Source organism: Mesoplodon densirostris, chromosome 9 (assembly GCF_025265405.1).
Source record: "Mesoplodon densirostris isolate mMesDen1 chromosome 9, mMesDen1 primary haplotype, whole genome shotgun sequence".
NCBI lineage: Eukaryota > Metazoa > Chordata > Mammalia > Artiodactyla > Ziphiidae > Mesoplodon > Mesoplodon densirostris.
In genome coordinates, this window is record NC_082669.1 from 54,903,778 (window position 1) to 54,930,350 (window position 26,573).

The 26,573-nt window shown below is 36.1% G+C and overlaps 1 protein-coding gene across 5 annotated transcripts in view; it reads right to left on the minus strand.

Annotated features, from left to right (window-relative positions):
* Positions 1-26,573, minus strand: part of PPP1R9A (protein phosphatase 1 regulatory subunit 9A) — a 281,703-nt gene that overhangs the window by 129,730 nt on the left and 125,400 nt on the right. For all 5 annotated transcript variants that reach the window (XM_060108181.1, XM_060108180.1, XM_060108177.1 and 2 more), the window contains exons 2-3: positions 7,693-7,825; positions 708-828 (exon numbers count right to left, since the gene is read on the minus strand). In XM_060108181.1, the coding sequence (XP_059964164.1) occupies positions 708-828; positions 7,693-7,825 (254 nt within the window). The remainder of the gene's footprint in view (positions 1-707; positions 829-7,692; positions 7,826-26,573) is intronic.

Sequence of the window (26,573 nt, forward strand, 5' to 3'; positions counted from 1 at the left end):
GTCATATTTTTGAGTCTACTTTTATTTCTACTTCTGTTTCAGCCCCAACTTGATGCATCAGGAGCCTAGGGTCAGGATTAATCAAATCTTTAAAGATACTTGTAGCTTGAGATGATGAAAGCTAAGACATAAACAATGACCATCTGATGCTCTGGTGTGCATCCAAATTACCCAAGGTGGATGTTTAACCGTCTCCTAGAGATTTTAATTCCAGATTTAGGTAGCACTCAAGGACCTGTCTTTTTAGACAACACATTTTGAGAGACACTGATCTCCAGAATTACCATCATTGCAGAATTAGTTCCTATTTTCCCTCCTACCTCTGTCATTTTCAGAAGTGCCAGAACTATTATTATTTGTTTTGATATCTCTGAATTGAAAACTATATGCTGATCTCCACACTATGTATTCTTAAATGATACACATCCATGATTCTGCTCACCTTCCACTGGCTAGATAAATGAATAGATAGATACAAAGGTAGACAGGTACAGATAACAGATCCATCCACCTACTTATCTTATATACATTAAAGAAATGTATTCTGCCTGCAAATCAGAAAGTAATTCAAGTGTTTTAACATTTTCCACATCTGAGACACACTCTGAAATTCTGTTCTAAAAAGTCAAAAGAAAGCTACCATTGAAAGAAATTCCCAGAAACATTTCCTAGGAGATTTGAGTTATTAACAACAGTAGTTGGCTTACCTGCCATCTCGCTGAGCAGCACCACCTTCCGTCACTGTCTTGACAAATATCCCCAGCTTTTCAAGTCCAGCATCTGCTCCAACACCCATTCCAATAATACTTATACCAAGTCCATCCTCATCTATGAAAAAGGAAAAAAAAAAAAAGAAACGACCTAAGTTTTACACTCATCCACAATTAGCTGCTGAGATCTATTTGCTGCTTTTAATTTTGTTCTTTGTGAACTATATTGATATGCTTCGGTTGACAGAATGTTTATTCTATGCTGGGGAGCAAGGATGTCAAATTAGACCCTCAAAGGCTCATAGTTTAGTCTCATTTTACTACTGCCAGTGGCTCTTCCATTGTGATCCCTCAAAAGGTAATAATTTGGTTATTGAGCAATCAATCCTCCTGACTAAATAATATTTTTAAGCACAGACCAGACATACACAAACATATATATATATATTATTTAAATAAATGTGATCATAATATATCTGGAATTTCCCCTTTATTTATGCAGTCTTCTTTTCTTTTTTACTTGGTCCATATTCCCATTCATGTTAATAAGATGGTATGTGTATCTCAGTACTTTCCTCTGTCCTACTATACAAGCATATAAACATATCATCAGATACGATATATACATTATATGCATATAATTAAATATACATATTATATATATCGCTTAATTTTCCTTCTTATTTTCTTTACACAAACAAGATCATATTATACCTACTTCTCTCTGCAGCTTACTTTTCTAATCCAATGATACCTCATGGATATCAACTTACATAGCCTTAAATCACTTATAATGTATATTTCATGGTGAGAAGCTGTCATAACTTATCCAACCATTTCTCTACTAACAGGCATTCACTTTTGTTTCCATTTTATTGGCCCTTTGAACAATACTGACAAACACGTTTTTTAATTCACTTACAAATCCATATTTCCAATTCTCCTCTCTGTGAACACATATATTTTAACATTAATGAAATAAAAGATACACTATTTGCATTCCACACTTTTTGGTTAACATTCAAAGTTATTTTCTGATAGTCTCAAAGTCTTTATAATAATGGTGTATTAGCTGCATAAAAAATAGATGGTATTAGCTAGTCAGCAGTGGTGGAGTGTTAAAGGCAAACGGGCTCATGTGCTCAATAGAATACTTGATGCTTTTAAAAGCCTCTTTAGCAATAACCTTTAATTTGCTAAGTATTCTCAACTAGTAATTTTTTTTTTTTTTTTTTTTTGCGGTATGCAGGCCTCTCACTGTTGTGGCCTCTCCCGTTGCGGAGCACAGGCTCTGGACGCGCAGGCTCAGCGGCCATGGCTCACAGGCCTAGCCGCTCCGCGGCATGTGGTATCTTCCCGGACCGGGGCACGAACCCGTGACCCCTGCATCAGGAGGCGGACTCTCAACCACTGCGCCACCAGGGAAGCCCTAAACTAGTAATTTTTTGAATAAGGTTCATCTCATTGATTATTAGTTACTGCCAGCTTCTGCTTTAAGTATTTCTAAGTACAACTCATAATACTACATCTTTATTCTACATATGTTTAAAAATATATCATTTGGCAAAAGTGATGTGTTTGCTCAGCTGTGTGCTGAAGAAAGCTATGTAGAGTGCTCTCCCTGGAGGAAATGTTTGATGTCATCCCCAGCTGAAGGCACGTTCCACTGATTCTAGGCACAGGTATCTAGTGTGAGAACTGCTGACTAAATGAGTGATCACTGGAGACTTTCCTTCCTTCCTTACATTTAGAATATTTGCACACATCATTTCCCATATTTATTACATTCTAATCGTTTCCCCAGTATAGATATTCATGTTCACCAAGAGGCATTCTCCTGCTAAAAACTTTCCTACATTCATTGCAGTTTTTGAGTTTCTCCCCAGAATGAGTTTTCTTACGCACATGAAGGTTAGATCTGTGCAAAGGCTCTTCCTCATTGGTTACATGTATAAAGTTTCTTCTCTCCAACATGAATTCTCTTATGTATATAAAGGTTAGTTGTATTGCTGAATTATTGCACATATTCATCATATTCATAGGGTTTCTCTAGAGTGTGAATTTGTTCATGTTGATAAAGGGATGAATGATGACCAAAAGCCTTCCCAGTGTTTACATTCAAAGAAGTTTTTTTTTCTTCCTCCAGTGTGTTTGCTCTTGTGTAGTTTAAGAGATGATCTCTGTAGACTTTTCCACATTGAAAAATGTCATAGGGTTTCTCTCCTGTATGAAATCTCTGGTGTATATTAAGTATTAGCTGAATTCTTATTATATTCATTGTATTTATAGGACTTTTTCTTCGTTATGAATTATCACATGTCAAGCCAATGTTGAGTTCCCATACTCAGTATATTGAAAGGGCTCCCCTCAAATGCTGATTCTCTGTACTATCATGCCATTAAATATAATAGTTACTTCCTGCAAATAACCTGCATGAAAATTATATCTGAGTTTTTAAATCCATTTTCCCTGCCTGGACTCAGGCTTTAGTAAAATTATCTTCTTTCCTTCCATAGCTCCTCCTGATGCTCTAACTGGAAAATTACTCAGATTTGCAAAGCTGAAATCCCAACTGTGGGCAAAACTATTATATGAGCTTGAGCCATCCTCAATTCCATTGCAGACCACGTGAAAGACATGGTGATAACCGAAGGAAAATTAAAGAAAGAGTACAATCAAGCCACAGAGACCAGGTGACTAATCTCATCTCTGTACAGCTTCTTTGAGATGTGAAGCATGGGTGAAGTCCAAGCCACAACTTCAAGGCCCTGATTCTTGTGGTTGCACCATCAAGAACCCAGCAGCCAACCTGTCTTCCTCTGTATATACTCTCCTAGGAACAGGAAGAGCACTAAGTATGCAAAGCAGCCAGGACAAGATGGAAACAACTATAAGGCTGTGTTAGGAAGATGTTATCACCACCCTCTGGAGCTCAGAGCTTATTTTCTCTACCAGGAAAAAAAAATCTCATGTTAGTTCAGCATTCCCCTCATTGCTAGTGAGATGTGAGCTTGTATTCATATGAACTTGGGCCATTAGATTTCCTCTGAAGTAAAGTGCCAATTTTTCTAATGAGTTTTGCCTGACTCTTTTTTCCTCATCATTTCTGAAGACTCAGAATATTATAGCTATTAACTCCATGTCATCTATAATGAATATTTCCCCCTTCAAATGTATCACTTATCTCTTGGCTTTGTTTGACAATATTGCCTTTAAGGGTTTAAAATTTTGGATGAGTAAATTGGTCCATCTTTTCTTTTATAATTTCTGATTTTCCATTCTGGTTAAGCCCCTCCTCCCACAAGTCCAGATGATAAATGTAGACATAAATTTTCATCAAATATCTTTGTAATTTTTAATATTTTATTATTTAATTCATGTAGTTATTTTTATATATAATATAACAAAAATGATGTTTTCCAACTTAATACTCTTTCAGATAGATGCTTTATGCCAGAACAATTTGTAAAGCACTCTGTCACTTCTAAATTAGAGTATCTTATGTGTCATGTTGTTAAATTCTCATGCACACTAACATCTTTCCCTGGACCTTGTATTTTGTTCCACTGATCAACTGCTGTATGTATAGAATTTGTTCTGATTATAGAGGCTTCATGTTACATTCAGATATTTGGGAAGTTAAATCCTTTCACATTCTTTTCCATACTTCCTTTAGGTCTGTATTTTCCCATATAAAATGTAGTATTGTATTATGCAATCCCCTCTAACAATGAAACTCTGATGGCAGTTCTACTTGAACCGCATTAAATTTATTTATTAATTTATAGGTATAGAAGACAGAACAGGAGAGACTTTACTATACTGAGTCTTCTCATCCAAGAATACAGAATATCTATTTGCTCAGGTCTTCTATCTTTAATAGCTATAATACAACTTTTACAGCTTTAGTAGCTACAAAACGACAATGATACATCACCTCACACCTGTTACAATGACTATCATCAAAAAGATAAGAGATAACAAGCGTTGGGAAGGATGGGGAGGAAAGAGAACTCTTGTGCACTCTTGGTGGGAATGTAAATTGCTGGAGACACTATGTAAAACAGTATGGAGATTCCTCAAAAAATTAAAAATAACTACTTCATTTAGTTCTCTTCTAGTTTAATTTTTCTAGTTTAACTTTTACTATGAAATGTAGCATACAAACAAAAGACTTTATAAAAACATTTACGGGCTTCCCTGGTGGCGCAGTGGTTGAGAGTCCGCCTGCCGATGCAGGGGACACGGGTTCGTGCCCCGGTCTGGGAGGATCCCACATGCCGCGGAGTGGCTGGGCCCGTGAGCCATGGCTGCTGAGCCTGCGCATCCGGAGCCTGTGCTCCGCAACGGGAGAGGCCACAACAGTGAGAGGCCCACATACCGCAAAAAAAAAAAAAAAAAAAAAAAAAAAAATTTACCTACAAAACATTGTGTAAAACAAAAATAAAGCAAACATTCATGTACTAACAAAGACAGAAAACATTACAAATACCCCAAAAGCCCACTATGTAAGCCTCCCTGAAATCATAACTCTTCCTTTGGTAACCATTATCCTAAACATGGTGCTAACCATTCCTCCCTTTTCTTAATACTACTTTTTAAAGCTACTTATTTGTGTATTTCTAAGCAATATGCAGTTTAATTTTTCCTGGCTTTTAAATTTAAATAAATGGAATTGTACTGAATGGCTTCTTCTGTGATTTGCTTCCCACCCCCCCTCAATTTCATGTTTGTAAGAATCATAACACAGTGCTACATGGAACTGTGGCTCCTTCATTTTTACTGCTGAGTAATATTTTATGGAATAGATATGCTACAATTTATATACCTTTCCTATCATTTATGATTACTCAGATTGCTCTCATTTTTGCTATTGTAAAAGCAATACAATGGCCCACAGCCAAATCCAGCTGTCTTTGTATGGGCCATAAGCTAAGGATGGTTTTTACATTTTTAAATGGATGAAAAGTGTAAGCTTCACTCTTACAATCTCTTTAACCTCAAATGAAAGTGTCTTTTATAGGAACGATTGTTGGCCAGTGATGTTTAGTGTAGTAATTGGTATTCTTTATATATTTTTCATCCAAGCAATTTTATGCTTAATACTTAGTTTTCAACTCTCTTTCCCTAACATTTGCTGTTTTGAACAAGCTGTTGTTTCTTTTCCTCCTTGCTAATTGAGAAGTATGAAGGAGATATGTTCTTTAAGTCCTTAGATATAAGCAAATTTCTTTCTTTCATCAGGATAGGTAAATATTCTGGGATGCATAAAGGATTCTTGGATCATTATCCTTTTTCTTCTCAGTGGTGTGTGAAATCATACATATGCCTCCCCACTCCCAGTGTTACAAATAAGAAGTCTGATGCTAGTCTAATAACTTTACCTTTGCAAGTACCTTTGCTTCTTTGTTTGCTTTGATTTTGGCCTGGTATTTTGTAAGGTTTTCACTTTATGTTTGAAGATTAGAATTTTCTCAGGCTATGCCTGAGTATGGGAATTTTTTTTAAAGTCCTCTCACTTGCAACAAATTGGCTAGGACCTTTAACTTATGAGGTTCAGATTTTTGAGCTCAGGAAAATTTCTTCTATTTTGTCTAATATGTCTCTTGTCCTGTACTGTCTTTTCCCCTTCTATTACAACTTATATATTGGGTCTCCATGATTTTTCTTGGACTTTTTGCTCTGTTTGAAAATTTAAAAATTACTTTGGGACATTTCTTATGCTTGACCTTCTAGATCACCAATTTGAGTCTCAACAATAACTATCCTTTTCAATTCCTCTACTGAAATTTTTAATCTTAAAATAAATATTTTTATTGTTGTTAATTTGCTTAATTAAGCATGTCTTTTTATATATATATAAATTTATTTATTTTATTTATTTATTTTTGGCTGTGTTGGGTCTTTGCTGCTATGCGCGGGCTTTTCTCTAGTTGTGGCGAGCGGGGGCCACTCTTCATTGCGGTGCGTGGGCTTCTCATTGCGGTGGCTTCTCTTGTTGCAGAGCATGGGCTCAAGGCACGTGGGCTTCAGTAGTTGTGGCTTGCAGGCTCTAGAGTGCAGGCTCAGTAGTTGTGGCGCACGGGCTTAGCTGTTCCGCGGCATGTGGGATCTTCCCGGACCAGGGCTCGAACCTGTGTCCCCTGCGTTGGCAGGCGGATTCGCAACCACTGCACCACCAGGAAAGCCGTAAGAATGTCTTTTTAAAGCCACACTTGAACATCTTTATTTGGTTTCTTTGGGGTTTTCTTGTTATTCAAGTTGTCATCTGTTTGTTCTGCTTTTTTCCAAAGCTCTCTAAGATGTGCTATTTTTCTGTTCATTAGGTCCTAGTTCAGTTCCCAGGTGATGATTTATGATGGTAAACACAGCAGGCTCTGGTCCCGTAGGTTCCCAGTTACTGTAGCAGGCAGTCTGTGATTCCAGGGAGAAATCAGGAGCAAGCCCCTCTGCTCCTGTCCTCCCTGCTTTCCTTTAACTTTCTCCCCTCAGAGATGAAGAGGATTCCACTGCCTTCATTCCAAAAATCCACCATTTTCTAAAGGCCCAGAACTCCCCCTATCTACTACATTCAGAATCTAACCATGACCACTCTCCCTCCATCAAAAATCCCCAAAGCAACCACCTGCCCCAAGCTCTCACTTATGGCAGCTCTCTCTGGACTCCTCACCTGCACCAGCGCTTTGCAGGAGTACCAAGAAAACATCAGACCTCACTCACACCTCCCTACTCCTAGTCGCCAACCCAGCCAACTAAAGTAGATGGGTTTCAGTGGAGTGGGTAAGGGAGGAGTCTTTCAATTCACCATCTATACAGAATTCATATAAACTATTTTTGAAATTTAATAAATAAAACCCTCCATGAGAAATAAAGCTTTATCCAATCCTTAGGGGGGAAAAAGGCTATACTTAGAGAAAATAAAGTCATTTATACATTATTAACATAGCAGTATAAAATTATTAACATTGTAGAGCTCATATACCTTTCTCTAGTTCCACTGGGAAAAGTTCCAGCTTCTCTACACGCTTTTCAAGTTCATACTCGGCTGAAGCAGCCACAGGGTCAACTTCATCATTTCTCCTGTCATAGTCTTCATTGGAGTATGTGCTGAAGACCTATAGTAAGATATCAACAAAAAGATGAAAATCCAGAAAAGACAGTTCTCTTGATTAAAAAAAAAATCTGCTACATATCCAAAACTACGTAAGTTTAAAATTTTGTACGAAGAGTTTCTTCTAAACAACTGTTTTGTCATAAAATCAACTGAGATATTAAGGAAAACTGAATCAGAATAAAGTTAACTTACTAATTTAAAAAATGTACCACTTTTAATAATTTGAGAGACAACATTAGCCACAGAATACATTATATGGTTAGCAACATTCATCACTTTTTATAGAATCAGAGTATACCATATTAGCTGCAATAAAATTAAGGTAAAGCATCTGAGGCTACTGAAGCAAATACCCACACTGAACCCATTTCATGCTATGACCTCTACAAGCCCTGATGCTGCAGTGTGCTGGTACTAGAATTATATTTCAAACACAGAATCATTGAAACTGACTTCTATTCTGTACTGGGCTGTGTTAAGCTCTCATTTGTCATCTCTCATTTTACTTCCATGTAGGTATAAATTAAATCCTCACTGAACCTTTTAATGAAATGACTATCAAAATATTGCTCAAGAGCTGCAGAACAAACAGGATATTGGTAGCTCTTTCTTTCTGACCTAAATCATTCAAAAGATTACTAAATATGGTCTTTAGATGTAGCTGTAAGAAAATTATTGCCCTTCTTTCTGCTGAAATATTTGTTTTATTTGAAAAGTAACTGGAAATAGGTACACAATCCCTCACTTAATACACTGAAGAATATTTTTTAAAAAGAAATGTATAATTCATCAAGCCTAATTAATTTGCATGATAAAAACTGACATTTTCAATTAAATTCAACAGTTATGAAGTATCTAGACTGGGCCTGACAAAACTTTGCCATGTCCTCCAAAATCTTAAAATCTAGGAGTAGTTTTTTAAAAAATATACATTACAAAGTGATAATAAAAACGTCAATAGAAAGCAAGACAGAAGGTCAGAGATGAAAGAAATTAAGTCTATTGCCTATAAAGCTGGCCCTGCTAGTCCAGATGTGCTTTACATTCATATTATTGGAAAACTGGCAACTCTTACATGCTGTATACGGTAACCTATAAACCAGAAATACATACTGCATACAAAGAAACAGATGTAGTGTGGTTCCTAATTCTACATACTTCTCAAAATCGTGTCATTTATAGGTTTTGTACCAGAATGCATAACTGTTTTTCTTCCTGACTTTCAACATGTTTTCATAGCCTTGTACCATTCACTTGGTCTCTACCACATTTCTCCAACACAATAAACATTTCTGCATCAAAATGAACACTTCTAAACTATGGGGTTTGTACCTTTTAAATTAATCTTTTCATAAAATATGCTTCCTATGCCCCTTCCACAGAACCTTCCAATATTTTTCTTAAATTGTCAGGTTTATGATTTTCTCTTAGACAGCCTTTTTGATCTTTCACTTCCCTTATATGTTTTGGTAATCACTTATTTATTCATTCATCAAAAATTTACAAAGAATCAACTCTATGCCAGACATTGTGCTAGACACTGAAGAAGGCACAGTTTCAAGTAGCTCACAGCTCAGTAGGGACATAGAAATCAAAATAAACAACTAAAATATATGTGATAACTGATATAAACAAAGGAATATACCAAGTAATTTTTTTATTGTCATGAATTTCATGGAGGCGAAAATATTTGAGTTGAATCCTAAATAAACAAGGATTCACATATTCAAATGTAGAAGAGGTGGAATGTATATTTCAAATATAAGACGCTAGAAAAAAATCTATATCTGTATATTTTGGGAAACATCGACAGTTGAGTGGACCACAGTGCAGCATGCCTAGGGGAGCAAACTTTAACAACACACAAAAAAAGTTACTTGGATCTGGAACGTACATGCCCTGGAAACTATCGGCAGAGATGACTGGAAATTATTCCACTGACGTTTGCCACTTGTCTACTTCTGCTAATAGGTTCAAGTATATGATTGCTAAACAAGGATTCAAACGATATTCATACTGGAACATAACTCAATTTTGCTACCAACTTAATGTATGAATAAAAAAATGTGTGTATACATACACATGTATATATGTATATATGTGTGTTTGTGTGTATACACACACATCTGCTATCAAATGTCCTTCCCCAATCAGTCTGGTTTATAAAGTCCATTTGGGGATATCCAGAAATTAAATAAAACAAACAGAAAACTAACTATATGACTACATATTGGAAAACAGTACTTTAAATAATGTTTGAGGCATGTAGCAATCAGATGACCATATCACCATTTAACTCTGTAGAGAAGAAATAATGTAATATACTTTTCATCTTCAGCTTGTTCATAGTCTGGTAAATTATGTGGGCACATAGGTAAAACCTATAAATACATGAAACAGAATTCATTATTTGCAAATTAAGCTTTTGTTTACCTGGAGAATCCAAGAGGTTAAACAGAAAAGCTGTTAGAACAAACAAGAGTTCAGTGAAAACAGAATTTCAGAACTACCAAAAAAGCCCATAATAGCTTTAGAAAATATAACAGAAAATATCAGAAATTATAAAATACTCAAGAATTGCTGATTATAAATGTGCAAGGATATCCTTTATCTATAAAACGTAACTGAAAATTTCAAAAAGCCTTGAATAAGTGTAATGCCGTACTATGTTATTGGATTAAAATCCTTAATATTGTAAAAACCTCTATGATCCTAAATTACTGTAAATGTCTCTTTGCCCCAATTTAATTTATGAATTCAGGGCAATCAAAATTAAAATCCCACTAACATTTTTCATGGAAACTAACAAGCTGCTTGCAAACAAGGAATAAGGATGAAAACAGACCCTATCAGATACCAAAACATACAATAAAACTTCGTTTATTAAGGCAGTGCAGTTTTCCCCAAGATAGATCTATTTTTGTACTCTATTCTGTTTCACTCCTCTACTTTTCTATTCAAATTAGCTTAGGTGGTCTATTCAATAAATAGTAGGGAAAGAATGAGATATCCATATGAAAAAAGATTCCTATTTCATATGATTAACAAAAAGTAAAACTTAACATTGGTTAAGAACAAAAATTATAAACTATTAAACTGCTAAAAGAAAATATGGGACAATGTTTAACAGGCTAGAGAGGACATTCCCAAAAAGCCGTAGATCCTAGAAATCCTAAAGAAAATGAATAAACTATTTGATTAAAAATTAATGCTAAAAGCTTCTAGGTAACAAAATATACCATAATGAAATTTCAAAACAAGTCAAATATTAGGAGAATATATTGCCAAATATCAAAATGAAATATGAATATGCATAATATAAAAAGGGTTTTATCAACTTAAACAACTACATCTGTAAGTAGGGGAAAGAAAACTGAGAATTCAACAAAGACATATTAATGTTCAATAAATGATGTAAAGATGCTCAACTTCATTAAAAATTAAGCAAATTTAAGAAGGAAATACTATATATTCACCCATAGGATGATTTTTTTTAAAAAAAGACTGCAACATCCAGTGTTTGTGAGGATATAGGAAAAAGAATACACTTGGAAAAGCAGGAAAAAGCTCGCAATTTGAGAATAGCTATCAAGATTTTAAATGTAAATGCCTTTGATCCAATAACACTATACCTAAGTATTTATAGAGATACTTGCAGGTGTGCACAGATACCTATGCAAGGAAATTCATTACAGAACTATTTATAATAGTCTAAGATGGAAAATTACCTAAATGTTCAATGATAGAGAAAATGTCTTACTAAATTATAATATATACAAATATGTAATTTCATGCAATGATTTAAAAGATCTATCTCTGCTGACATGAAAGGCTCTGAAATACATATATTATTTAACCAAAAAAGCACATGGCAGATATACCTATTATCTACTGATATATCCTTTTGTATCTACTTATATATTTCTATATATACATATATAGGTATAAATATGTTCTCAATTGGTATGATCCTAACTTTAAATTAAATACCTCCTAAATTCTCTAGTTATGTAGCTCTTGCTAAATTGTAAAACCACCTAAGCCTCAGTTTCATTATTCACAAAATGGCTATAATAATAATAATACCTACCACATAAAGTTGCTGTAAGAATGAAATGAGATAGTCCAAATAATCATGCTGGGTTCAATGTCAGGGGAGGGAAAGCTGTCCCAGGGTAATATGAGAGATAACAATATTGTCCCAGATACCTACACTCATCTCATATTCTCATTTATAAATAAGTTTTGAATATTTCATCCACTATGATGCTTAATGCCCTTGGAACAAAAATCTGCAAGACTAATTTAGTATTATAATGTAGACTGGCCTGCCAGAATCCCTACTTGTGTCCAGAGCAATACAGTATCATTACACAATGGCTCATCATCTGCCGCCAGGCTTTGTTTTGCCTTGACCAGGTAGAACCTCAGAGGTGAAAGGAAAATTGACCTAGGTAAAAACTTCCCCTTTCATCAATATGGTCATGACTCTTTCAGTATTCTTATAATAGTTCTATCATTTTTATTTATATTACCATAACTGCAATACAAATATATATGAATAGTTAATTACAAAATAATAATCAGAGCTCCATCATGATACCCTTGCAATGCAAAAATGCAAAAAACTAAAGGCCAACAGCATCCTGGGTCCTAATATTCAACGCCATTCAAGATATGAACATATATATTTAGTTCAGTCACCTGCACATTGTTCCTGCTTTATTTCACTGAGAAAAGCAAACAAAAGTATGTTTAAGTTTAAGACTTCTTGTTTCAGAGCCAACAAGTGATATTCTATTCCTTGATCAAAGGAAACAAAACAAGACCATATCCCTTGCTTTGCAGCAGAGGCAGGCTTTTAGGGATAACAAGTTTACAAATACAGTTAGCAATGATATTTCTGACCCAGCGACCCAAGGCTATGAAAAACAAATAAAGTTAAAATTAGCTTATAAGATTTCAACTAGAATCATTCTTTTTCACATTTCTGGTAGTTTGAGCTCCAACACTTTTTCAAAACAACAGCAACATTTTTTTCAACAATAGGGAAAAAAAAAACTTATTTCCTTTACTTCCTTAAGACACATTTTCTTTAATCAATGCAGGTCAAAATGAATTCAGGATTTTCTGTAAATACTGACTGGAAGGAATCTCCCACAAGCTTCCACAAGGTCTCAGTTCCACCTGTCATCTGGGTTCTGCTGCACCTCCTGACGCATCAAAGATGGAAAATGCTGCAGGTTCTTGCAAGCTGTGTTTCAGATGATGGCTTAGCACAGCATGCTCCTGGAGATTAGTCATGCGTTCACATGCTTCCACGAACTGGCCTCACTTATCACAAGCCTCCTTGGCAGAACTCTAACTCACCTTCACATAAGACTCTCAACTGAAACTAAGAGAAAACATGGAGAAGACAGTCCATATCTTAAAGTTTTAAAAACAAATCTGGCGATAAACCATCCTCAGAAAGGAGGATCCTGACAGCCTCAGAACAATGTATAAAACTTCAGTTTCCTTTTCGTCCCTCACTGATTTATGATATAAAAATTATAGATTCTTGATTGCCTGTGTGCCAGGGAGTATGTTAGGTTCTTCTTGCAAATTGACATAAGCCAAACTGAAGTGCACAATTATCAGGCATTTGGGGGTAAGCGTTGGCAATCTCCAAAGATTCTAAATAAGTGAGAGCTTTCTGCTGCATATAAACACATTGATGGGCAGGAGGATGGAAAAAAAAAGACCCACAGCTCTATCTTGCAGGCTCAGTAAAGTCTCAGATTTCTGTCCTTTAGTTACTCTGACAAGTAACCTGCATGGAGGTATACTTAAAGCAACTGTGACAATATTCCACAGTAGGATGTGTCTAATTTTCTAACCAGATCCCTCGACGGAACCCTACATTTCAGAAAACAGGACCAAATGAGAACTAGAGTTAGGTGTTACTCTAAAAGCTTAGCTTGCTTGACTCAAAGTCCATTTACATAAAATATTTCTAAAACCAATCCACATATTTTCAACATTACGCGTTTCACCAATTATTTGTAACATGCCCAACATTAATAAACCTTCCTATTTAAAGTATGCATCTCTGGAATGTAGACTTCTAATTAGGGACTTTCAAATACTAATCCTAGAGTGAAGATTCATGATTGTTATACCTAGAATGCTAACTAAAGGCTCCTAAAACAAAGTTATTACCATAAATATGGTGATATGTGTGCTGAAATAACTGGAAGTAAATCACAGACAATATAAAACATTACACAAGTAATCTTTAACTCTTGTACCAACTGATCCAGTAAGTAAGGCAGAAAAGAGGAAAGATTTGAAGCTCAGAGAATAATATACATGGTATATATGAGGATAACTAATAAAGACAAAGTCTATAAGGACAAAAGGTATATTTCACTAATTGTAAGCCTAGTGTTTTCATGAATAACTAAAGAACAGGAAGTGAAAAAACAAATATACTCTACATAATGGGAGGTAGACAGCAGGCTAGTCAAAAGGCAACACAAAGTGGCATTTGTCAGTGTTCTCCAGAGAAACACACCAACAGGATGTGTGTGTATAAAATATTTAATACATACTATATTTGTATTTATATTAAACTAGATTTATTTTAAGGAATCAGCTCACGTGATCATAGAGGCTGACAAGTCCAAAATCTACAGAGTAGGAGGCTGGAGACCCAGGGAATAGTTGCTGTTGGAGTTCAAGTCCAAAGGATTCTCTCTGCTTCAGGGGAGGTCAGTCTTTTACTATTAAGGCCTTCAACTGGTTGGGTGAGTCCCACCCACATTACAGAGGGCAATTTGCTTTATACTCAAAGTCTACCAATTTCAATGTTAATCTCACTCAAAAACACCCTCACAAAAACATCTAAAATACTGTGTGACCAAATATCTGGCCACCATGGCCTAGCCAAGTTGACACACAAAATTAACCATCACAAAGGCCTTAAAATAGAATAGTCTCTGGCTCCAAAAACGAGTCTTTTGACATCTGATGAAGATAATCATATCTAGATAGTGTCTCTCTTACATCATTGGAGTGTTGTAAATTTTTTTATCCCCAGATATTCATAGAATGTACACAAAACCCATGCTAAAATCAAACATACATTTTTATATTATCAAAGGCACCAATCACTTCATACTTGTAGATTACCAACAACCAAATATGAAGGATGCAAACTCTTCAAATTTAGAATAGCTGTGGTTGACTCTGTAGAAAGATAAATGCAAGGAAACTTTTTATGAAAGTACATTTTAAGATAAGTGGAGTTTTATCAAGGTAACATATACAGAAATTATCAATGAAATAAAAATATTAGAAGGTCCTGTATCTCTTCATTTTGACAAAATAGAATTCAATTATAATTAGCACATTTACCCACAAATATATATAGTTTAAGTACTTGAAAAATCTTAAAATTAAGTTTAATATCTCCTTACAAAATCAGTTTATGTCTTTAATGTAATCAGGAAGAAATTCCATCATAAATAGATATAAACTTAGCTCATTCGAAACTTGGACAAATTGTCCAAATTAGTGAGTTTTTCCAGTAGACCGTTTAACAGAAAACTGGGCAATTCCACTGATGTTCATGTTTTTCACTGTATTTTTCAAATTATAATAAACAATTAAACATATCCATGAGAAACTAGCAATGTTCTCTTTCAGCTCAGCCAAACTCTTAGTTTAAACCAGAGACATATGCTTTACAAAACTGACAACTGGTGGCCAGCATGAAATAAATTGGTGTCCTTGGTCCTGTTCCCACTGGACAGGTGTCTCCATCGCAGAAAAAATGAACTAACTGGCACCTTTTTTGGGGGGATAGGGTAATCTCCTTAGAGGAATACCTGACTTCCCATTCACAGAAGTTAATACTCTTGTACATATACAACAGGATGAGTTATGAAGTCAGGGTCTGTTCTAGCATTTGTTTTAGCAGTTGGTATTCACTTATTCTTTTACTACCAGAGCCAGCACTGTGTTTCTAAAAGCCCATGGACGGAGATTATTCTGAACTGTCTACGTAGGAAAACAGCTGGTGGGGAGTACTATAGCATGTGTGGTTAAAGGGGAGAAAGGGGGCCAATGACCAAACCGAAGAGGCTGAGAAGAGAAAGACTTCTCTAGGGTATAGAAGTTGCTCAGGTATAGAAGTTTACACTCCCCCATGCAAAGCTCCCAAGGGTGACTGCACCTCTGATGGGAGGGCTAAGGGGTATCATGAGGACTAAACAGTAAACTCTGAGGTTTTAGGAACCTTGGGTTTTAGGAACCCCAGGCCCAAAATTTTGCCTGGAAACAGAGTAAAAGAGCCTTGAAGGGAACTTGACCATCTGTTCAAGAATATCATCAGAAGTAACAGTGCAGGTTAAAAGGAGAAGGACTCCTAACATAAGGAATTCTGTAAAACTCTCAAAAATTGTGCCCTTACCCAGGGTAATGGGAGAAAATGTGAAAACATGGATGAGACTAAATACCAGCAAACAAGTGGGTAAGGATCTCAAGAAGGTTAACTTTAGTACAGCAGAAGAAAGGAATGTGATGTAAAGCATCCTAGTGGTAGGTGAACTAAAATTGATTCCTATCTTTAGATAATAAAATGGGCTGAAGATCAGGCTCCTTACACCTCCTGTGATGGTCTTTTGATATGCCAACTTGACTAGGCTACAGCCCCCAGTTATTTAATCAAACATTAATCTAGGTGTCACTGTAAGGTATTTTGTAGATGTGATTAAAGTCCAAAATCAGTTGACTTTAAGTAAGGGAGATTACCCTAGAAAATCTGGGTGAGCCTCATTCAATTAGTTGAAGAGCCTTAAGAGCAGAGTTGAGGCTTCCCGGAGGAAGTAGAAATTCTGCCTTTGGACAGCAGCTTCAGGTCTGTTGCAGAGTTCTACCCTCCCTCTCATCTTGATGGCCTGCCCTAAAGATTTCAGCCTTACATACCCAGCTCCTACCTTTGTGTAAGCCAACTGCTTGCAATAAATCTCTTAATATGTACCTTCTACTGGTTCATATTCTCTGGTTGAACTCTGACTGATACAGCAACACTCCAAGTACAGGACAAAGTACAGTTATTTGGAGCAGTGGTTTCCAAGGTGCTGTGACCTATAAGGGTTGTAAAATCCATCTAGTAGGTCTTGAACAGCATTGAGAAAAGTTAAATAGAGAAAAATAGAAAACATCAGTGTTCATTACAATTAGTAAGAGTATTATTATACTTTAAAACTTTTGGTTTGATTTAAACACACATACACACATGCATGTACCATGCCTTGATGTAAAATGGTTATGATGTAGACGCTAAAAAAACAGTATGCTTAAGCAATAGTTTTTTAAAAACTCTAATCCACAGAGAATTCCCGTTTAATTTACATTCTATTCTAAAAGTCAAAATAGACAATACAAGCTTCTCAAACTACTGAGCCTATGAATGATGACAGTAGGTGCAGAAAAAATTACTCTTCACATTTCTTCTCCTTCCTGAGCCATTGATTCTTACTTCAATTTTTTATTGAGCACCAGCTCAGTGGTTGGCAGTGTGGTCAGTACTGGGAACACCTAATCATCTCAGACCTGTGACTGTAACCAGCATAAGAGCTGTAAAAGCGAGGAGGACAGTGCTATGGGAGCACACAGTGGAGGCATCTAAGCCTACCTGAGAGAGAGGGGAGGAGAGGTGTAAGCAAGAAAGGATGAGAGATCTTAAAAGCACAGACTTCAGCCAGCTATGGTTACCATCAGCAAATAATAATAAGTGGGGAAGGGAAGGCATGTGGAAGGCATTCTGGGAGAACGAATAATATGTGCAAGGTAGGAATGAGAGAGAAGAACAGAATTATGGACCAAGAAATAATTCAATCTGGCCAAAGCTGGAGTGGTGAATGAATGGTAAGAGATGGGAAAAAGTATGTAGGGAGAGCTTTGTGACACATGGTTTGTTGTGTGAATAAAATTCATATGCTCTAACCTTGAAAGATAATGGGAGTTTAAGAGGGTTAGAGGCGACCAGAATTGGAAGGGGAGATGAGCTAGAAGCTCTAGGAATCCTATATCTTGACCCCTTTGCGGGGACTAAGTGGGAGCCTAAGTCCTCAAGGTACTAAGAGACTTTCCCCAAAGTGCCCCTGGTGGCGCGGCCAGTCGTTCACATGACAACAAAAAGGCAGTCAGGGTTATGGGCACGCTGCCCTTGCACAGGGACTGGGAAGCAGAAAGAGCAGAGGCATCATCAGTCTCAGAAGGACCATGAGTAAACCCAGGTACTGGGAGCTGAAGCTCCTCTCCAAGGTCAGCTAAAACAATAGAGGCACGTGAGTGACAAGAGCAACAAAAGACTATCTTTAATGCATTGTCAGGGTGAAACTGTAGAAATCATGCAAGATAAAGGCCTATCTAAAATCCTGCACTTCAGGAGTGTGCTGGTCTCTAGAAGAGAGCATCTATACTTGAGGTTTAACACCTTTTATCAGAATCTATACTTGAGGTTTCACATTATTTTACCAGAGGTCAAATAATAAAAGCAAAGGCTGCACAATTTTCCAAAATCTCCAACAGGTTCAAATGTTGATAGAGCTAAAAAACAAAAACAAACCAAAAAAACTGTTTTAGCAAGCATTTCTACCACCAACTGAGACCTACAGAGCGAACTGAAAATTTTAATTTTTGTAAAGGTCACGAGTAAAATACGCTTAATTTTTAAATTCTGCAAGCTGAGGCCAGACATCACATGGTGGAAAAAACTGAAAAACAAGACCGAAGCACAAATAACCAATTGTTAGGGAATGCATATATACATGAGGACACTGATGCTATGTACAAGGCTGAACTTGTAAACTAAGCCTAGATGCAACAGGAACTTTACTACATTCGGCACAGCTGTGATCCAGTGTTAAAACTAATTATGTTTTCCTACAAAGCAGGAAAGACTGCTTTCTTATAAACAAACTGTCCCTTCCATTTAGACTTCTCCAAGAACTATAGTGATATGTAATTGACTGACTCAGGATCATCACTGAAAATGTCAACATAACGTTAAATCTACAAATGGTATCTGTCTCCTTCTTCCCTTATTTATTGGCAAAACCTAAAGGGCAGCTGTGCTTTACGGGAAACAAGACAACGGGCAATTTTTGTCAAAACATGTGGAGGACAGTGCTGTCACATTAATTCTTGGTGTGTTTGAGGTGAAAGCTGCCATCACTTCCATTACCATAGGATTAATGGTCAAAGCTGCGGATCACTGACCCTTGAATCACAGTAACTTTGACCTCATATATCTTGTAATAGAAATGATGACTTTGTAAATACTGTGTTAACCACTATGCTTCTTAAATCAATTGTCTCCACAACCTCAGAAACTGTCCATACAAAGAAAAGATGCCGGGGCTTCCCTGGTGGCGCAGTGGTTGAGAGTCCGCCTGCCGATGCAGGGGACACAGGTTCGTGCCCCGGTCTGGGAAGATCGCACATGCCGCAGAGCGGCTGGGCCTGTGAGCCATGGCCGCTGAGCCTGCGCGTCCGGAGCCTGTGCTCCGCAACGGGAGAGGCCACGACAGTGAGAGGCCTGCGTACCGCAAAAAAAAAAAAAAAAAAAAAAAAAAAAAGACGCCAACAAAGCTAAGTGGTAATTTGTTAAAAATAGGTGACTGCTCTGCAAACAGAGAAGAGGGTGCAACAACCACTGCTACCTGGGTCCCTGATTTATGCAGAGTCCACACTTCTGGGCCAGTTCAATGCCTTCCTGACACCTCAAAATTAAAGGGGCCCAAGGCAAAACTGTAGTGTCTCACACCCTCTACAACAAAGTTGGGAGGCAGGGTTGGGGTGGGGAACAGGAGAGAGAGTGATCTATGAGTGATTTTACATTTCTTCTGCACACCTTTTCTGTGCTTTCCAATTCTGTATAATGACCAAGTATTACTTTCTTACGGGGGTGGAGTGGGAAAGACATTCTAAAAAGCCTCCTAAGGTCCTCCTCTACCACAGGAATAAAGTTGACATATTTAGAAGGACATCAAAATTCTCCAAGATCTGACTCCAGCCTACCTTGCCAGCCTTTACCTAGCACTACTTCCTTTCACGGTGCAAAAATTTTTACTACTTTGTTATATGTCTGCAAAACTTCTTTCACCTCTCTTGGGGTCTCTCCTACAGAATTTACCCCATGCTATATATTGTATTTATCTGTGATCACATTTTCTATTCAAATAAAATGTCAGCTCCCTGGGGCTGGAGTAGTCTTATTCATCTTTCTACTACCTGCTGGTTTTGTTTTTGGTTTTTGGTTTCCATTTTTATTGAGGTATGATTAACAAACAGAAATTATATCTTTTTAACAACATGATGTTTTGATGTAAGTATACCTTGTGAAATATTTACCACAATCAACATCACCTACTGTTAATAGTAAAATGTCTTAAAAGCAACGGGTCTTTTATCATTGTCAGTGATCTATATATAGATGGTATCTTAAGTCAGAACTGCTTCTGAACAAATGAAAAGTGACCTTCACAAGGCAAAAGGGAGCCTCAATCCTAAAATGCTTCAAAATAAAACTTACAACTTCAAAACAAAGATGTCTTCACATATGCAGTTTGGGACGATCTTTAGTGGTCATCCATTAGTCAAATAAACCTGTGATAAAACCCAGTTAGCATAAACATTTGCAAGGCTGTATTCTAGAAGAGATGACTTAATAACCTAGTCTTAATAATTATTTATGTCAGAGATCAAGTATTACCAAAGAATGGATATTTATTATTAAAATTAATTTTAAATCCTATTGTAGATAATACCAAAAAATGACCACTGCCCCCCTTTTTTAAAGGCCAGTTAGCTCCTGGTAAGAAATTTTATAATGTTCCCCTTTTGATCAGATTAGTATGACTAACAAGAGAAGTCAATTTGGTAGAAATGATTGTTTTTTAAATGTATTTTGAAATGCTAATATAAAAGTGTATTGGTACGAATAGGGCAGTCAAGGGTAATTAGCTCTCTGAAAATGTAACATTTGAAGAGCTATAATAATATCTAACATTGGGTTCTCTGCTTGAAATGAGACACTGGCAGGAGAAATTTTACAGTATTTCACTTGTGTTTAGACAGTGGATTTAAATATATAAATATATAAAAGTGATTGGCTCCTTTCGTAGCCTTGAGTGCAGCATTACTCCCTAAGTGAGAGGAGGTCAGTTAAGGTCCTAATGTCTCACAACTGTGGCAGATTTGCTGATTAAATCCAGCAGTCACTCTTACAGTTTTGTGTTCTGGTCATGGTGGTCCACCCATAAGAAACTCCATCTGCTGGTACCTATCCTCTCTCAAGCCAAAAATTACAAACAATGCAGTGTGTAAGAGCTGTCTACCAAAACCTGCTCCCATGTTGTCTCTACCTGCCATACTGACATTGGGAGGGTAAATGTGTTTGTCATGTGCCTAAATTTGATGTCCTCAAATGCCCGTCTGCCTTTTGCTAATCAACCTGACATAGAAGGTTTAGAAGAAAAGTTTAATACAAACGAGAATGTACCTCACCCTTTCACATTGGAAGAAGCAAAAGACACTGTCTGGAAATATAGGACTCAATTCCTTAAATATTTTGAAGCCTCATTATGATAATATCCTCCAACATTTGATCACTTCCTTCTTTTCCAGAACTCCTTGAGTCCTCTGTCAATCACTTAGTGCTTATATCCTGCCTTTTATTTGTTAATAATATTTTATGTGTTTAAATCTTGTTATCTGGCATCTTCACCACAAGATTAAAGTCTTATTCCCCATTGCATCTCCAACACTTGGCATCATGCTTGACACAAGGTGCCTACTCAACAGATGTCTGTTGACAGAAGTGCCTTATAAGGGAGGCTGTTGGATAAATTCATTTCTTTTGGAAATTCTGTAACTAAACTCTCTTGAATAGGTTCTCCATTCATTCAAATAGTTATTCAAGTTTTCCAGATAAGCTGTCAACATGAGCAAAGGAAATCTTCCTGTCTGGTCTACCCAGCTAGCTTCAACTACAGCTCTGGCATTTAGGGCACTGAGATTCTGGCAGCAGCTAAGGGCAGCATAAAAATGCAACACAGGGAGTCAGCCCTTAACAAAAAAGGAGTATCCGAAATGGGACAGAAAAAGCTGGTCCTCTCATAGTTAGGCCTGTTCCACTCTTTCCACTTTTTCCTCAATATATATAATGTAAATATTTGCCAATCAGCCCTATCATAAGAATTGAAAAGATGATTTCAATAGTGACCATTTGGTGGACAATGAGGAGAACCCACCCACTCTGTTTACAAGCAAACAGTAAACTTGGATAGAATTTTCCTTCAATTTTGTTCAAGAATATCTAAACAGAGAAATGACAGGTAGGTGATAATGAGGAGATGAGGAAGAGGAAGATAACTGTAGCTATCATTGAGTGACTCTTCTGAGATAAGTGTTCCATAATGGTCCTATTTCACAGATCAGTGAACATCAGGCTCAGAGATGACAGGTAGTTTGCCCCCAAAGACACATGGAAAATACATGTGACAACTGAAATCTAACCCCAGGTCTGGCTGGATTAAAAGTTCATGCCCTTTCCCCCATGCCATACAGCTTTGGTAAAGGAAGCATGATTAAAAACACCAAAATTTAAAATAAGCACCCTGTGTAGAATAAGCAACACATACACGCATGCACGCACGCACACACACACACACACCCTACAACTGCAAAGGACTAATAAATAAGGGGGCAAATTCCAACTCACTAGAAACTAAAGAAATGCAAATTACATAAGTCATTTTTTGTTTACAGATTTAAAAACAGGCAAAGGGACAAATTATCACCCTAATACACTATGGGTAAAGTAAACTGGTATAAGTTTCTAGAGAGCAATATGTTAAAAATCTTGAAAAGTTTAGTATCAATTGACCTAACAGATTCTAAGGATTTAATCTAGTGAAATCATAGATTATATTTACCCAGAAATATATGTACACTGACATTAATCACAGTATTATTTACAAAAGGAGAAAAATTCAAAGTTAGATAAATGTCAAAAAAAGGAAGGATTAATAAATAATGGTATATCCATAAGATGGAACACACTGATTCTTACCATATGTACCATTATGTACCATAATCATCATGCTTTGTAAGATTATTTAATAACACAAAAAAATGTTAAAATATAGGTATGTGAAAAGATAATAAAACCATGTGTTTGTACACATACATAGAATATGAATGATCCCAATTATGCATATACATATAGACATGATAATCTGGGGTACTAAAATTATAAATAACTTTATTTTCTTTATACTTTTCTGGCTTTAAAAAAATATTGTTGGTAAATAAATGAAAAATAAAAATGTTATTTTTAAAATATTCATTACCAAATCTTTAATGATCAACAAGCGTAAGTCTTTCCGCATACTGTAAAAGCAAGTTTATCTGGCTTTCTATTAATTTAAAATATATTTTAATAGCACATCCAGCATTAATTTATATAGTGATAACTGATGTTTGCAATGATGAATCTAAGGAACAAAAATCTTCAATGAAAAATAAAATCACGTTTGGGTTTTTTTAATATAATTTATGTGCCAAGCATTTATGTGCCAAGCAGTTAGAAACTATGCTTTAGAGTTAAGGTACTGTTCACGAAAAAAAAAAAAAATTTGAGAGTTTTGACCTTAAATACTAAGACACTATAAAAGCCTTAATTCTCAATAACAAAGAAGATCTAGATCCCACTTCCCATGCAAGAGAGCTTAGTTACTGGAACACTCTGGTTTTAATTCTGAGCATATGCTATAGGAAAGTCAGCTGTACATTTTCTTTCAGACATCTGGCTGAGGGTCTGCTCAGTGGAAAATCACTACTCATGCTGAGCAAAAAACTAATACTATGCTTTGGTTGAAGTTTTCTGGGCTGTTCGTGTGTTTATGTGGAATGATTTTTTTCATCATGTGAAAACAGAAGAACTGGTCCCCTGAGTTATATCTATAGATAGGTATGGCAAACTGATCAGTCTGAAGAATATAACTTTATTTAAAACTCAGGTAAATCAACTATACTCCAATAAAATATAAAAAAATAAAATAAAACAGTGAAATTATAGATCAGTTTAATTCAGAAAAAAATTAGCTTCTAACGTATACAGCCACAGAATTTTACAACCAGATGGGATCATGGCAATGCCTAAATGGGGATACAAATAAACACCACCACACATGATACTCCCCCTCATTCTGTGGTGGATTAACCAGGTGAATAATGCTAGCTAAATTGAGCCATCTCCTAGCATCTTCAGTGTAGTCACTATTAATTGATCAAGTCGGGGGAAGGACAAAAGAAACAATTTGCCGTATTTGGTCTAATCTCTCATTTTAGTTTCAGGGGAAGCCATCCAAGATCACCCACTTAATCAAACCTGATGTTATAACAGTAATTTCAAGATGTTATAGAGTATTCTTGATACTACCTTGTATTCCTTCAGAACTGTTCTCTATAAAAAGACAAGAAGCAAAATAAGTCCTTTCATATGAACCAAAATGAGCCCTCCTCAGAAAACGATTCCAATTTGGATGTCGCAGTTATACTCCACATATAAGTTTTAAGCATTAAAAAGCTTTTGAAAAGAAAACATGTAAAAAAAGGATAGTAGTTGTTTTAAGGTAGCTGAATTATGAATTTGCTTTATTGTTTCTGTTGTTTTCATATTTTTTGTTTTCTGCACAAAAATGGTAATGAAGAAATTCACTTAATTTTCGGTTGAAAAAACAATACATTAGCATTCCTGCTTATAAATAGATGTCTGCAGGGTGACTCAGAAGATCTGCTCTTCCACTTGTGTTATCTTAAGAAAGTTGACCTTTTTAGGTCCACATTTTCCTCATCTGTAAAAATGAGAGGAGTGAAGTAAATGGTCTCCAAGATCACTTTCATCTCTGAAATTCCAAATTGAACATACAATAATCTGCTATTTGAAAGTAGAATATTATCATTAATGATTTCCAGTCTTAGCAGTGCCACTGACTGGGAGAAAAGGAACCACTTTTCCCCTGGCTTTATTTTTCATGGGAAGGAACATCAATTAGTGTATGCCTCCAGACTCAGGTAAAAATGATCTACTTATCTGTCTGGTCCTTTAGGGATAAGAAACTAGGTCTGTGTGACTCTGCTCTTCTCTTTTGGAAACAGATACTCATATTCTGGTCTGCTTCTCAATGTTTTAATTTTTAGGGCCTTCTCTTGGCTGGAGAGACCTGTTATTTTCCAGTGCCAGCAGGAACTGAGTGGTAAGTCTAATTTTGGAGTTCAGAATTTAGGAAGACCAATGTTCCTACAAACCTAAGGTACACCTTCATACCCACTCTTTAACAGGGGAACTTTGATATCTATAGCTATAACTTTACCAAGTTATCTCACATGTGGTGCAGTTTTATCGGAGAAGAGGAATACTGTCCACTGGGATCCTCAAACTCTAAACCTCAAAAAAGGAAAGTTTGTTCAGGAACACAGACCATTATGGCTGTAGTTTATTTATCCTCTTTAATCTTTAAGGTTCTCCAACAGCACAGTGTTTTCTGAGTACTTACAAACTTCAGTAAAACTTCCATGTAATACAGAATGTTATGCTCTTTAAAAGAAAAAAAAGAAAGAGACTCTTGTAAGGGCACCACCATCCATTTAAGTCTCTTAAAGTAAAAATCAGAGTAATGAGTACAATATACTCCGCCTCCTTAAATAGTCTGAGTTTCTTTCTCTCTTCCACAGTGACAGAAGCTCTTCTCATTGATAAATTACATTGATTATTATATATCAATTCTCAGCTACTACTCAGGTACCACTCTAATCACCGCATATTGTCACTAGAGTACTCTTCTAAAACCTGAATTTCATTAGGACTCTGCTCTGCTTAGAGAGACAAAAAAAAATTTTTTTGTTTCAAATTTAAAACCTTCAAAGGATTCTTATAAGCTACCAGACAAAGTTCCAACAATATAACAGACCTTACAAGATTTTAAAATATTCTCACTTCTCATCCTCCCCCAACATACTCTTATCAGTATCTCCAACAATCTCAACATCTCTAACTACGTAAAATAACTAGAATTCCCTTTCATGGTCCTGTTACCCATCTTACAAACAACTTAACCTTTAAGATTCCATGTAGACATTACTTCATTACCTTTCTTGACTAACAAAGCTGGAGTTAGGAGCTTCTTCCACTCAAGTTCTATACTCTCCTCTATTACAAACTGGTGACCTTGGTTCAGTTCCAGGAGATATTCATAGGTGTTGCCTTAAAAAGGATTTCCTGGCTACATACACCTGGGAGAAAATCAAACACTACATTCACGATGAGTATTATCAGATTATAACCACAGAAAAGACCTGGGATTATGAAACAACAATGACGGTAACAACAAAAAAACGACAAAGCCCAGGCTTTGCCAAACTTATTTGATCATTTTTTTGCAGCACACTTGTAACCATTCTAAAGAATAGTGTTGCATGGGAAACACAAATATATTAGATCACCTACTCCTTTACTATATATATTTCATCATGTTTCACTTTTCCCATGAAACTGTGAGTCCTTCAAGCATTATAGACCATGATCTAGTAAAGAGACTGCCCATATTAGGGATTCAATAGTACTGTGAATAAAGGAAATTTATTTTATTTGTACTTTCAAATAAAACTAGAGGGAGGAGACAAATTTCTAA